The sequence below is a fragment of the Neoarius graeffei genome, chromosome 13 (assembly GCF_027579695.1).
Source record: "Neoarius graeffei isolate fNeoGra1 chromosome 13, fNeoGra1.pri, whole genome shotgun sequence".
Lineage (NCBI taxonomy): Eukaryota > Metazoa > Chordata > Actinopteri > Siluriformes > Ariidae > Neoarius > Neoarius graeffei.
The window spans coordinates 57,537,582-57,551,866 of NC_083581.1; the positions used below are offsets into that span (position 1 = coordinate 57,537,582).

Sequence of the window (14,285 nt, forward strand, 5' to 3'; positions counted from 1 at the left end):
TAAAGAGTTTGCTTGCCAAGTTTGACAAATCAGAAGCTGCAATATCATTTTTGCCATAACCAGCACCCCCAGGGGCGAAAGTGCACAAAATTAGGCGTACATGTCAGGTGAGCTATGAAGAGTTTGCGTATGAAGTTTGATGACAATTGAGTAAATAGAAGATGAGATATAGATTTTTGAAGAATAAAATTTTTGGTTTTTCCCATGTCAGTAGGTGTCGCTATGCTGTACATGAGCGATTATGAGTTGGAAAAATAAGTGTCTACAACAGCAACGCACTATCACAAGGTAGTGGTGTGAAGGAAAAGCATTATGGAATAAGTTACCAAAAACCCGTTTTGGAGCAATTGCGTCGGCCAAAAACAGCGCCCCCCATGGACGAAAATTCCCAAAATGTGGTATACATGACATGGGAGGTAGGAAGAGGGTGGCCGTGAAGTTTGACCAAATTTGAGGAAAGACTGGAATTTTTGCCCAAAAATAGCGCCCCCAGTGGCAAAATATCACAGAAAGTGGGTAACATGTCAGATGCCCAATGAGTGATCTGCGTGTGAAGTATGAGCAGTTTTGAGCAAGTAGAAGATTTGTTATGAATTTTTAAGCATGTAAAATGTTGCACTGAAAATTGATTGACGTATAACTTCTGAACGGTTTATGCTACGTGAAACGTATTTAGTAACTTTTGTCAGCCATGTCTGTAGATGATGTGTATCAATTTTGGTGACATTCCTATGAACGGTCTAGGAGGAGTTGCGCCGTCTTCGTGGCCATGCATTTCGCACAAAAGTGAAATTACCTCACTTCCTGTTGGGCGTGGCTAATGCATTGGCATTACATTTTTGTCCGGCTTAGTGAGATACATAAGCGTACCAAATGGAATGCCACTACTACAAACTACATGGCAACCAGGCACCTTAATGCGGGTGGCCAAAATCACAACGAGTAAGGGGGCGCTATAGAGGCCCTGAGGCCCGCCTGGATCTGGGCTTCTGGTTCTCAGTAGCGGTGGCAGTCTAAGAAAAAGGAGCCAAATTTCGTGCGTTGTCGACCATGGCAAGCGCCCCAATAAGGGTCTTGTAAAGAGTTTGCTTGGCAAGTTTGACAAATCAGAAGCTGCAATATCATTTTTGCCATAACCAGCACCCCCAGGGGCGAAAGTGCACAAAATTTGGCGTTGAAGTCAGGTGAGCTATGAAGAGTGTGCGTATGAAGTTTGATGACAATTGAGTAAATAGAAGATGAGATATAGATTTTTGAAGAATAAATTTTTTGGTTTTTCCCATGTCAGTAGGTGGCGCTATGCTGTACATGAGCGATTATGAGTTGGAAAAATAAGTGTCTACAACAGCAACGTACTATCACGAGGAAGTGGTGTGAAGGAAAAGCATTATGGAATTATTTACCAAAAACCCGTTTTGGAGCAATTGCGTCGGACAAAAACAGCGTCCCCCATGGACGAAAATTTCCAAAACGTGGTATACATGACATGGGAGGTAGTAAGAGGGGGGCCGTGAAGTTTGACCAAAATTGAGGAAAGATTGGAATTTTTGCCCAAAAATAGCGCCCCCAGTGGCGAAACATCACAGAAATTGGGTCACATGTCAGAAGCCCAATGAGTGATTTGCGTGTGAAGTATGAGCAGTTTTGAGCAATCAGAAGATTTGTTATGAATTTTTAAGCATGTAAAATTTTGCATCGAAAATTGATTGACGCATAACCTCTGAACGGTTAATCCTACGTGAAACGTATTTAGTAACTTTTGTCAGCCATGCCTTAAGATGATGTGTATCAATTTTGGTGACATTCCTATGAACAGTCTAGGAGGAGTTGCGCCGTCTTCGTGGCCATGCATTTCGCACAAAAGTGAAATTACCTCACTTCCTGTTGGGCGTGGCTAATGCATTGGCATTACATTTTTGTCCGGCTTAGTGAGATACATATGCGTACCAAATTGCATGCCACTACTACAAACTATATGGCAACCAGGCACCTTAATGTGGGAGGCCAAAATCACAACAACTTAGGGGGCGCTATGGAGGCCCTGAGCCCCGGCCAAGTTTGGGCTTCTGGTTCTGAGTAGCGGTGGCAATTCTCGGAACTGGTGCCAAATTTCGTGCGTTTTCGCCCATGGCAAGCGCCCCGAAAATGGCCCAACAGCGGAGAAAAATAAAGAAGAAGAAGAAGACGGAAGAAGAAGAAGAAGACGGAAGAATAATTAAAGCCGCAAGCGGCCTCGACGGGCCCTCGCGCCAGCGGCCAAGGGGGGCGGGGGCATGCGTCCCCGCGAAATACCTTCCACAGCTTCTTCGGCAAGAGACATTACTCCCGCAATGGCGACAAAGAACAGAATTGGACACATGGCAACGATAGGGTCTCGCACTGTACGGTGCTCGGGCCCTAATAATAATAGCGCCCTAATAAGGGTCTTGTAAAGAGTTTGCTTGCCAAGTTTGACAAATCAGAAGCTGCAATATCATTTCTGCCATAACCAGCACCCCCAGGGGCGAAAGTGCACAAAATTAGGCGTACATGTCAGGTGAGCTATGAAGAGTTTGCGTATGAAGTTTGATGACAATTGAGTAAATAGAAGATGAGATGTAGATTTTTGAAGAATAAAATTTGTGGTTTTTCCCATGTCAGTAGGTGGCGCTATGCTGTACATGAGCGATTATGAGTTGGAAAAATAAGTGTCTACAACAGCAACGCACTATCACAAGGTAGAGGTGTGAAGGAAAAGCATTATGGAATTATTTACCAAAAACCCGTTTTGGAGCAATTGCGTCGGCCAAAAACAGCGCCCCCCATGGACGAAAATTCCCAAAATGTGGAATACATGACATGGGAGGTAGTAAGAGGGTGGCCGTGAAGTGTGACCAAATTTGAGGAAAGACTGGAATTTTTGCCCAAAAATAGTGCCCCCAGTGGCGAAATATCACAGAAAGTGGGTAACAAGTCAGAAGCCCAATGAGTGATCTGCGTGTGAAGGATGAGGAGTTTTGAGCAAGTAGAAGATTTGTTATGAATTTTTAAGCATGTAAAATGTTGCATTGAAAATTGATTGACATATAACTCCTGAACGGTTTATGCTACGTGAAACCTATTTAGTAACTTTTGTCAGCCATGTCTGTAGATGATGTGTATCAATTTTGGTGACATTCCTATGAACGGTCTAGGAGGAGTTGCGCCGTCTTCGTGGCCATGCATTTCGCACAAAAGTGAAATTACCTCACTTCCTGTTGGGCGTGGCTAATGCATTGGCATTACATTTTTGTCCGGCTTAGTGAGATATATATGCGTACCAAATGGCATGCCACTACTACAAACTACATGGCAACCAGGCACCTTAAAGCGGGAGGCCAAAATCACAACGAGTTAGGGGGCGCTATAGAGGCCCTGAGGCCCGCCTGGATCTGGGCTTCTGGTTCTCAGAAGCGGTGGCAGTCTAAGAAAAAGGAGCCAAATTTCGTGCGTTGTCGACCATGGCAAGCGCCCCAATAAGGGTCTTGTAAAGAGTTTGCTTGGCAAGTTTGACAAATCAGAAGCTGCAATATCATTTTTGCCATAACCAGCACCCCCAGGGGCGAAAGTGCACAAAATTTGGCATAGACGTCAGGTGAGCTATGAAGAGTTTGCGTATGAAGTTTGATGACAATTGAGTAAATAGAAGGTGAGATATAGATTTTTGAAGAATAAATTTTTTGGTTTTTCCCATGTCAGTAGGTGGCGCTATGCTGTACATGAGCGATTATGAGTTGGAAAAATAAGTGTCTACAACAGCAACGTACTATCACAAGGTAGTGGTGTGAAGGAAAAGCATTATGGAATTATTAACCAAAAACCCGTTTTGGAGCAAATGCGTCGGCCAAAAACAGCGCCCCCCATGGACGAAAATTTCCAAAACGAGGTATACATGACATGGGAGGTAGTAAGAGGGTGGCCGTGAAGTTTGACCAAATTTGAGGAAAGATTGGAATTTTTGCCCAAAAATAGCGCCCCCAGTGGCGAAATATCACAGAAATTGGGTAACATGTCAGAAGCCCAATGAGTGATTTGCGTGTGAAGTATGAGCAGTTTTGAGCAATCAGAAGATTTGTTATGAATTTTTAAGAATGTAAAATTTTGCATCGAAAATTGATTGACGTATAACTTCTGAACGGTTTATCCTACGTGAAACGTATTTAGTAACTTTTGTCAGCCATGTCTGTAGATGATGTGTACCAATTTTGGTGACATACCTATGAACGGTCTAGGAGGAGTTGCGCCGTCTTCGTGGCCAAGCATCTCGCACAAAAGTGAAATTACCTCACTTCCTGTTGGGCGTGGCTAATGCATTGGCATTACATTTTTGTCCGGCTTAGTGAGATACATATGCGTACCAAATGGCATGCCAGTACTACAAACTACATGGCACCCAGGCACCTTAATGCGGGAGGCCAAAATCACAACGACTTAGGGGGCGCTATAGAGGCCCTGAGCCCCGGCCAAGTTTGGGCTTCTGGTTCTGAGTAGCGGTGGCAATTCTCGGAACTGGTGCCAAATTTCGTGCGTTTTCGCCCATGGCAAGTGCCCCGAAAATGGCCCAACAGCGGAGAAAAATAAAGAAGAAGAAGAAGACGGAAGAAGAAGAAGAAGAAGACGGAAGAATAATAATAGTGAACTCTTACAAGAACAATAGGGCCTTCGCCCATAGGGCTCGGGCCCTAATAATAGTGAACTCTTACAAGAACAATAGGGCCTTCGCCCATAGGGCTCGGGCCCTAATAAAACATTTCAGGAGAAAGCTAAAAACCTCTAACTGTTGCTAACACCGAACAAAAACATGGCAGAATCCCGAATGACTCAATTTTGTATAAATAGGGGACTACATAGGCGGCAAAATGTAGTTTTTTTCCTGCCATGGAAGTGCACTTGTATACCGAGGAGGAAGCAATTTGCATTACAGCCGTGAATGAGGATTCAAAATGGCGGCTCGGCTCGTTTTCTGTTAGAATTTGGTAAAGAAAAAAATAAATATATTATTTACCAGCTTAAGGTCGGTCCATATGGTGAAATACCGTGACCTCGGTCTTGAATACTGACCTCGGCTCAGAGGGCCTCGCTCAGTACTTTCAAGACCTCGGTCACGGTATTTCACTATACGGACCTCCCAGCTGGCAAATAACATAGGTATGCGCAGGTTTAAAACCAGTCAATATATACAGATAAAAACATTTAAAATGAATTAATTCACGTGAACGTTTATTTAACTGACAAAAGTACAAAGAAAAGATTTTCAATAGTTTTACTGACCAACTTAATTTATATTACAAAATACAGTTAAGTTAGAATTTGATGCCTGCAAAATACACACACAAAAAAAATTGGGACAAAGGCAAAATAAGACTGAAAAGTTTTATTGAATATTATATTCAAGTAGCACCATTTTGAAAGATTCCACAATAATCAGGTTAATTGGTAACAGATGAGAGCATCATGATTGGGTATAAAAGGAGCATGTATTAAAGGTTCAGTCTTTGCAAGCAAGGATGGGTCATGACTCACCCCTTTGTGCCAAAATTCATGAGAGAATTGTTAGCAAATTCAAAAAGAACATTTCTCTACATATGATTGTAGCAAATTTTAGTCTTTCAAAATCTATGGTACATAATATTGTGAAAAGATTTAAGGAATTCAGAGATCTGTGTGTAAAGGCCAAGGTTGGAAACCACTGTTAAATGTGTGCGACCTGAAAGTTCTCAGGTGGCACAGCCTGAGAAATCATGATGTTAATGTGACAAATATAGCCACATGGGCTCATGAGTACTTCAGAAAACCGTTGTCACTTAACACAATCCGTCGCTGCATCCAGAAATGCAACCTGAAAACCGTATTACGCAAGGAAGAAGCCATTCATCAATTTAATGCAGAAATAGTGGCAATTTCTTTGGGCCCAAACTAATCTAAAATGGACCAAGAGACAGTGGAAGTATGTGCTGTGATCAGATGAGTCCACATTTCAGCTTGTTTTTGGGAAAACTGGATGTTGAGCTCTCTATGCCAAAGGTGAACACGAGCATAAAGTTGGTTACCAGAGAAAGGTGCAAAAGCCAGCATCTGTGATGGCATGGGTGAGTTGCATGGGTGTGAAGGTACCATTGATGTGGAAGTGTATATTGGGATTTTAGAGAGACACATGTTGCCATTAAGGCGACGTCTCTCAGGACAGGTGCAGGACAATTAGATTAGATTCACCTTATTCATCCCACATTGGGGAACAATGCCAGGCCTCATTCTGCATGGGCAACAATAGCGTGGATTCGTAGACACAGAGTTCATGTGCTTGACTGGCCTGCTGCCAGTCCAGATCTGTCTCCTCTTGAGAACGTATGGCGCATCATGAAGACGAGAATCAGATGATGGTGACCACAGACCGTTGAGCAATTGAAGTCTTGTATCAAGCAAGAATGGACAAAAATTCCAATTTCAAAATTGCAACAATTAGTATCCTCAGATCCCCTATGATTAAAAAGTGTTATTAATAGGAAAGGTGATATAACACAAAGGTAATAATGCCTCTGTCCCGATTTTTTTTTTTTGAGTGTGTTGCAGGCATGTGCTCACTGTTTACGTGTTCACTGCTTCCATGATCAGGCTTTTTATTTTTTTAATTTATTTTTACACCCAACCGCTTGACACTCGGTCTTATTCAGGGTTGTTTACAACAATTGTGCAAAAGGACTAGCTTTGTGCTAAAAGATGTGTGTGAAAAGACTTTTGTGCTAAATGACTGTATGCCACAGGCATCAAATTCTAGCTTTGTTTCTATTTACAAGATACAAATAACTTGGTCAGTCAAACAAATATTTTCTTTGTACTTGTGTCAGTGAAATAAAAGTTCACGTGAATTAACAAATAACAGATTTTTGTTTTTATTGCACTTTGGAAATTATCCCAACTTTTATGCAAATGGGGTCAGTAAATATGTACTAAAACACAGCATATTTGATATCTTAATACAGATTGGTTCCATGTACCAACTCATTTTGTGCATTGTGCTAATTCCTCTATTAAATAATTCAGAGATACAAAAAAAACCCGATTTGCCCAGGAAAAAAAGCTTGGTGACTTCCATTTGAAAATGAAGGAATGGAGAAATAAATAGCAAATAATACAATATGGTTTAAATACAGTTGCATGTTTATTTTATAAAGCATTGTGCAGGTTTAGTAATCACAGTTTTACTTAATCTGGCACTGGAAGAAAGTGAACAGCCAGCGTAAGATCACCTAAATCCAATCTAAATAATACCACCATTCAGTGGTGAACATGCATAATCATCTGAACTTGAACAGCTCTGAGAACAGAATCTGAATACTGAACACACTGTGAAAAGTCAACACTAACCTTCCAAGAAACCGTTCTTTAGACTTGAGAATTATAAGCTAGCAGTGTTGTGTTGTCCTTAAGCCAAGAACAGACCTGTAGGTGCTATAATTCAAAGATGATCCAGGCACTGATAGTGTAAATCTTCTTGCTGGACTGTTGCAGCCTATAGTGAATATACAGTTACGGCTACATCTGTGGGCTGGAAGACTTCTTCAACGATCACAGACACATTGTCCCAAGTTAGCCGGTCCAAACCACAGCCAATCCTAAAGTCGCAAATATATATTCAAAAGTATAATATATTAAAAAATTAGTTGTTCTCTAATTCCTTGTAAATAAATTTGGTGTCACAATCAAATTTAACATTTAAAAAAAAATCCAAATGTTGAGGATATTCTGTGATATGTAGGTTTAATGTGAGCTTGTACAATACAAAAAAACACTCCATACCGTGGTATTGATAGCTTGGTGACACCATTTTCTACGCAGTGTACTTTCATTGCTTCCAAACTTTGCCTGAGAGTTTCATACGTAGGTTTCTGGTTGTACTTTTGCTTTGTGATCTGTTTTGGGTGCAAGTGATAAAGTTTAATTAAAAAGTGCAAACAGTACAAACAAACTGGTTAAATGCTCTTTACATAAAGAATAAAAGATGATGAGGTGTGCTGTTATAGGAATTTAGTATAAATATGCAGGTGATTATAGGAAATCGCGTGCACTGATTATTGAGAAATAGTCTGAATTTCTCGACCAAATCACCTCGAGTGACTCAGCAAAACGGCTGCCAATTGCGTCGTCACCGTAAGTGAGGAAAAATTTCAAATTATGAAAGAAAATGCTGTTCCTACAAAGCTGCGACAAAGTTTGGTCTAAAATTATTCAAAGGTAAAGTGGAATTGTGATTTACAACCCCAGTTCTATAAATTTGGGACACTGTAAAACGTAAATAAAAAACTAAAAGATGACTTGCAAATCTTGGAAACCCTATATTTCACTGAAAATAGTACAGAGACAACATATCAAATGCTGAAACTGAGAATATATATTTAAATATATGCTCATTTCTCAACTTCATCTTGGCTATTATTTACCAATATTCACCTCATCCTTACTGAATAACAGTTAAATAATTGACTACAGCGTGCGCCATTTTATGAAAATAATCAGTGATGCAGTGTTTTGTTATAGGAAGTTAATTAATGACAGGGTGGTTACCAACACAAAGTTGAATATTTTCCAATAACATCCCTCAGTGTTTTATTCCTCTTATAGCAGATTCTACCGTAACTGGATCCATTAACCACTTGCCCACAAAATAAGAAATTTTTCTTGTCCTTTTTTCAGCGAGGTAATATTTTCAAGATTGAAAATATGGTATTTGGTCTTCTAAAACAGCACGTCATTTAAAAATACACTGAGTATATCAATAAAAGATTTTTAAAGAATAAAGTTCTATTTCTTTGACATATCTGATAGACATAACTCCCATTTTAAAAATCACTTTCATTATCCCTGTTGCTATCGTCAGTGAATTTCTGTCAGATGACCTGACGATAGACTCGGCCATTATGGATCTTTGGTAGTTATCGTGTGGAAGCAGGCTTTATAATTTTTGGGTGTCAACAGATAGAGTTGAAATAGATTAACAGCGAAAAAACTATTTCGTTCACGAGAGAAGCCCACAGTTATTTTTAAAAAATGCTATCGTCAGTCTGTCAGTCTAATGCACCTGACGATAGCAAAATTCAAGCCCTCACCACGCACATATTGACTGACTCAAAGAGGAAATTCTACTGCGCATGATTTTTGTGACAGCAGACATTTACTTCCGGGCAAGACTTGGAGTTCTGACAGCTAGATTTCATCAAATAAATCAAGGTAAGATTTTCAGTCAGCTATCCTGACGATAGAAATTTTTGACGATAGAAACATTGAGAATATATTTGTGCATTCATATTAAAATTTTTCTGGAGGAAAACTATCGTAAGTTGAGATAAATCAGAGCCACTTGTGACCCTTTCAGCCGACAGGCCATTTCAATGTGTTATTTCCCCGCGAAAGTGACACAGTCGTGTCTATCGTCACTGTTCTGACAGACTATGAGATTGCTATCGTTGGTATATGACCAACAGGTGTGCTATCGTCACAAAAATGACAGACCTTGTAAAGTGTGATAGCACACACCTGTCGGTCATATACTAACGATAGCAATCTCATAGGCCAAGTTTACATTAGACCGTATCTGTCTCGTTTTCTTCACGGATGCACTGTCCGTTTACATTAAACCGCTTGGAAACGCCGGGAAACGGGAATCCGCCAGCGTCCACGTATTCAATCCAGACTATGAGATTGCTATCGTTAGTATATGACCGACAGGTGTGTGCTATCACACTTTACAAGGTCTGTCATTTTTGTGACGATAGCACACACCTGTTGGTCATATACCAACGATAGCAATCTCATAGTCTGTCAGAACAGTGACAATAGACACGACTGTGTCACTTTCGCGGGGAAATAACACATTGAAATGGCCTGTCGGCTGAAAGGGTCGCAAGTAGGGTTGCCAACCGTCCCGATTTTTAGGTGAATTTAATTTGTCCCGTGAGGAACAGCTCCCGTCCCATATTCCAATCGCAGTCGCAGTCTTTGATGAAATATGGATGAAATATTTTGTCCAATAGTAGCAGACTGGTGATTGATGACACATTGAACCCTTCAACTAAACCGTCCGTCTGTGGGTGATGCACGCTGGTGCGGATCGGTTTAATCCCTAATAACCTATACAGTTCGTTCAGTGTCCGTGACATAAACGAGGTGCCTTGATCAGTCAGAATCTCTTTTGATAATCAGTAGAGTTACCCACATTAAATATCCAAAACGAGAAAAGAATTTCAAAGGAAGAAGGAATGGTTGGAAATTTAATTTAGCCACATTTTGTATGAATGAATTCTGTTATGTATAATAATATAGCCTTGTATAAGGCCTGTATTTTTATGCTACAAACAATTTTTGTTTTGCCTTTCTCCTGTATAAACAGTAATTATTGAGTTTTAAAATTTTTCCTTGTATAAACCATTTCATTTTCCAGGGAAATGAGAGGTGTCAGTAATTAGCAAACAATAAAGGTTACGGTCAGTGAATTATGGAATCAACGGTCCCCTCACAGTCTAAATAGATCATAATGGAAAGGTTTATGAAAGGAAAAATTTTACAACTCAATAATTACTGTTTATACTGTCCCTTTTTTTCAAATTGTTCTTAAAAATCATATAGAATTTTTTTCCACATTTTATCTTAGGGGGATTTTTTCCTAGGGCTTTATTTCCATGGGGTTATTTTCCTAGGGGTTTATTTCCATCGGGGTTTTTTCCTAGGGGTTTATTACCTATGATCCATCATCATAGGCCTTACTACCATCAATATCATGCCTTCACAGTCATGGATAAAGCATTAGACCTACCAGAGTACACTGCACTAAATACTGTATATAGGCCTATCTATTATAGCCATACCAAATAATATGTCAACTTATGTCATTATTTTGTTTTGCAACTAAGTTGACTTAAAGTTAAATAGAAAATAATGCCGCTTTTCCACTACCAACGCGGCTGAGTTGGGCTGAGCCGTGCCGTGCTGAGTTGGGCTGAGTCGAGCTGAGTGCGGCTGTTGGAGTTGCATTTCGACTACAACCGCGCTGAACCGTGCTGGCTGGAAGTGGGTGGACACATTGGGTGGAGTTAGCGAAAGTGGGTGGACGTCACGTGATGTCGTTAGGCAGCACAAACAGTGACATCAGTGACCTTTTAAGCGGTAGTCTCACGACCCGGATAGTAAACAATAAACATGGAGTCGTTAGTGTTGCTGGTCTTGGTGCTGTGGCTTGTTGTCACCGACAATGCCAACAGATACTGGCAAGAGCGTATAGATGAGGCGAGGCGCATAAGGCTTCAGAAATTCTCGTAATTCGTAATTCTTCTTCTTCCGGGTTTACGGTGTTTACAGATCCCAGCGTGCTCACGGGGCGTGTGTGGGCGTGTGAGGACACTCCTCCTCACCAATCAGTGCACAGGGGAGTGTCTCCTCATGCCCCTAGCCCCACTCGGCTCGGTTTGGCTCGCTTCAGCCCCACTCCAAAACCGTGCGAGTTTTGGGTGCTGAGTAGGGCTGAAGCGAGCTGAGTCGCGCCGCTCTGAGGTAGTCGAAACGCAAGCCGTGTCGGGCTGAAGTGAGCTGAAAAAGGGTAGTGGAAAAGGGACATAATATGACAAAAAAGGTAAAAAAAAATTAATAATAGATTTTTAAAACTACTTTAGCATGTCATCTCGAAGTAGCAAATATCGACAAAAACTTAAAGAAAAATACCCAGAGAAAAACCAACAGTACCTTGAGGACCAGAAACTTAGAAACAAAAGAGCAAGGGAAAAGCTGAAAGAACTACTGAAAAAGAAAAGGCCTCCTAAGACAGCTTTGGAAAAACTCGAAAAGCAGAGAGAACAAGGACGTGCCAGACAGAAGAAGTATGTTGACCGTTTGACTGCAGGAGGAATATCACCAGCATCCACTCATCATAAGTCTGATGTTAAGGTGCTTACTCGAAAGCAGCAAGAGACTCGAAGGGAACGAAATAACCGATATAAACAGAAAGAAAGAGCAAACCAGACCACTCAGAAGAAAGCTTGGATCAGAAAAAAAGACAGGGAAAACAAATCCCTTAAGAGATTACAGGCTAAGAAGCAAAATCAAAGTGAAACCTCAACTCCAAAGGTGGCAACAGGATTCAAGGCCAGGAAACCTGAGTGGAATGCAACATCAAAGTTAAGGAACTGATGGAATTATAGTGATATTGATGTATGTAATTACATGTATACAATGTACTGTTAATAATACACTCAATAAGTATTAACTGCATAAGCGTCTGAATTAAAACGATAATTACGCTAATGCAGATCATCGCTGCCTCATGCATCATCAAAATTTGTCTCACGGCCCCCTTTCCCATGTCACAACGTCACTGCTGGGGTGATCGTACGGTCAGCGTGACTGCGTGTATTTTATATGGGGGGTGCCTTGAGAATTTGCATACTTCTGAAGGGTGCCGTGACTGAAAAAAGGTTGAGAAACGCTGATTTATACAATCATTTACACCTAAGGGCAATTTTCCATGGCCAGTCCAACTACTGGCATGTTTTTGAAAGGTGGGAGGAAACCCATATGACACTGGGAGAACTCCATACAGACAGTAACCAGAGACCCTGGTGTTTTGAGGCAGCACTTAAAGGGCATATCACGGGTAAATTCAGGAGCAAGATCAATGTAATTCTCCTATTTTATATTAAACTTTGGTCAAATATCTGTAACATTCTGCATTCTCTGCAATTTTTTGTACCTTGTGCAATACCAGAAAAATTCAGTTGAAATCAAGCCATTTGAGGCGAATTGGTCCGTCTCTGAAAAGCTTTGCATTTGAATTTCCTGGGAAACATTGATTTTCGTGATGTCACGTGCGGGATGCCTCCCTCTGAATCCTACGTCAGCGCTGGTTTGTTTATGAGAAAACGACCTGGTGGTTTTCTGCAAATTTCTTCAACGTTATCGCGTAATTATTAAAATGGTTAACGGCTGTATAGTAGGAGGGTGTAGCAACACCAATCCTGATGGGATTAGTACTCATCGTTTCCCACATTGCGTTCAGGTGACAATTCCATATTTCAATGCAAAATCGCTAGCTGCTAAACTTGGTCTACACAGGCTGTGCACTGAAACCGTGCAAGCTCTCGCAGCCTGCTGGTGCTTCCGCAGGTGACGTCACGATTCTGGCTCCAGACTCCCTTGGGATTTTTCCAGACGTATTTTGTTATTTTATTTTTTTCTGCTGTAGACAGATGGCCTTGTGCAAAATTACCCTTCTGGATGAGTGTGTAAAGGGACATTCTTTCATATAAACCCCCCCCGAAACTGGTCCAGAATATGCACTTTAAGCCTTTAACAGCACTGTGGTATAACAGTGAACAGTAATGACCCAATCAGCCATGATAATGATCTCACCAGGTAGTACACAAATCGTTCACCTCTTTTCAGCACAGCACACTCTCCTGGTTTCCTCTCTGTTTGAAGACAGGGAAGATTACCAGTCAGTTGTGAGATTTATATTTAAAGTCAAGATCAGTGTAAATACTGACGCAGGCAAATGCTCTTTCTTTGACACTCACGTTGTGCCAGGAGTTCCTCAACACCTCCAAACTTCTTTTTAAAGAGTACAGCAATGCCTGCACCCATCTTGCAGTCCATGCTAATGCAGTGAGCGAGAGAGTGTGTGCTGGGACAGGAGAACAGATCTCCTTTCACATACCGCAGTTTACTTCCCATCCTAGCTCACCAAACGCAGCTCTTTCAGTCAAGGTCTGATAATACAATCCTGGAACACACAAACGACATTCTACTTGAAACTGTGCATATAAGATTGTTTTAGTTCGACTAAACTATATGCTAGATATGTATAGATAGGTTCTGTATGAGTAATGATTTGTAAAAACTTCAAGCAACAGATTTACTTTCCTTTTCACTCATATTAAACTACTTACAGATAGCAACTCACTAGCATTTAGCTTTGCTTCCCTACAAGACAACCAGAAATACTCTCCAACACGGAAGTGCATGGAGGCGGAAGTGCGGATAGCCAATCAGCGTGCATCTGGCGAGCCGGGGCGGGCCAAACGAAACTACAGTCCCGCCCATTGTCCCCTTTGTAGCTTTACTGCAACAGAGAGGAAATTTAGAGTCTTTTCAGTGATTCGAGTCTTTTGAGACAACTTGTTAAATGATTCAGATTCGTTCACCAATGCGTTCATACAACGTATGGTTTGCTCAAATGTACAGTCTGATTATACTAATGTCTATGTGTTTGTATATTCTTTTATTGT

At 41.0% G+C, this 14,285-nt stretch overlaps 1 protein-coding gene across 4 annotated transcripts; it reads right to left on the reverse strand.

Annotated features, from left to right (window-relative positions):
• Positions 1-7,155: 7,155 nt before the first annotated feature.
• oard1 (O-acyl-ADP-ribose deacylase 1) lies at positions 7,156-14,021 on the reverse strand. 4 transcript variants are annotated; one of them, XM_060938143.1, is made up of 6 exons: positions 13,961-14,021; positions 13,575-13,780; positions 13,434-13,469; positions 12,117-12,157; positions 7,816-7,928; positions 7,156-7,631 (listed from the first exon to the last, which is right to left on the reverse strand). In XM_060938143.1, exons 2-6 carry the CDS (start codon positions 13,729-13,731, stop codon positions 7,529-7,531), a joined length of 450 nt encoding a protein of 149 aa, XP_060794126.1. In that variant the 5' UTR covers positions 13,732-13,780; positions 13,961-14,021; the 3' UTR covers positions 7,156-7,528. The 4 variants fall into 4 exon arrangements, with proteins under 4 accessions (XP_060794126.1, XP_060794127.1, XP_060794125.1 ...); XM_060938144.1 differs by having other exon boundaries at positions 12,123-12,157; positions 13,947-14,019; XM_060938142.1 differs by having other exon boundaries at positions 13,947-14,019.
• Positions 14,022-14,285: the final 264 nt, after the last annotated feature.

Bases quoted from the DNA above. Each gene is read 5' to 3' on its own strand.
- oard1 (XM_060938143.1), bottom strand. From the start codon at position 13,731: ATGGGAAGTAAACTGCGGTATGTGAAAGGAGATCTGTTCTCCTGTCCC. The intron at 13,470-13,574 runs GTGAGTGTCAAA...GTCTTCAAACAG, and splicing joins TGAGGAACTCCTGGCACAAC to AGAGGAAACCAGGAGAGTGT. The intron at 7,929-12,116 runs GTTTCACTTTGA...CACCCAAAACAG, and splicing joins TTGCCACCTTTGGAGTTGAG to ATCACAAAGCAAAAGTACAA.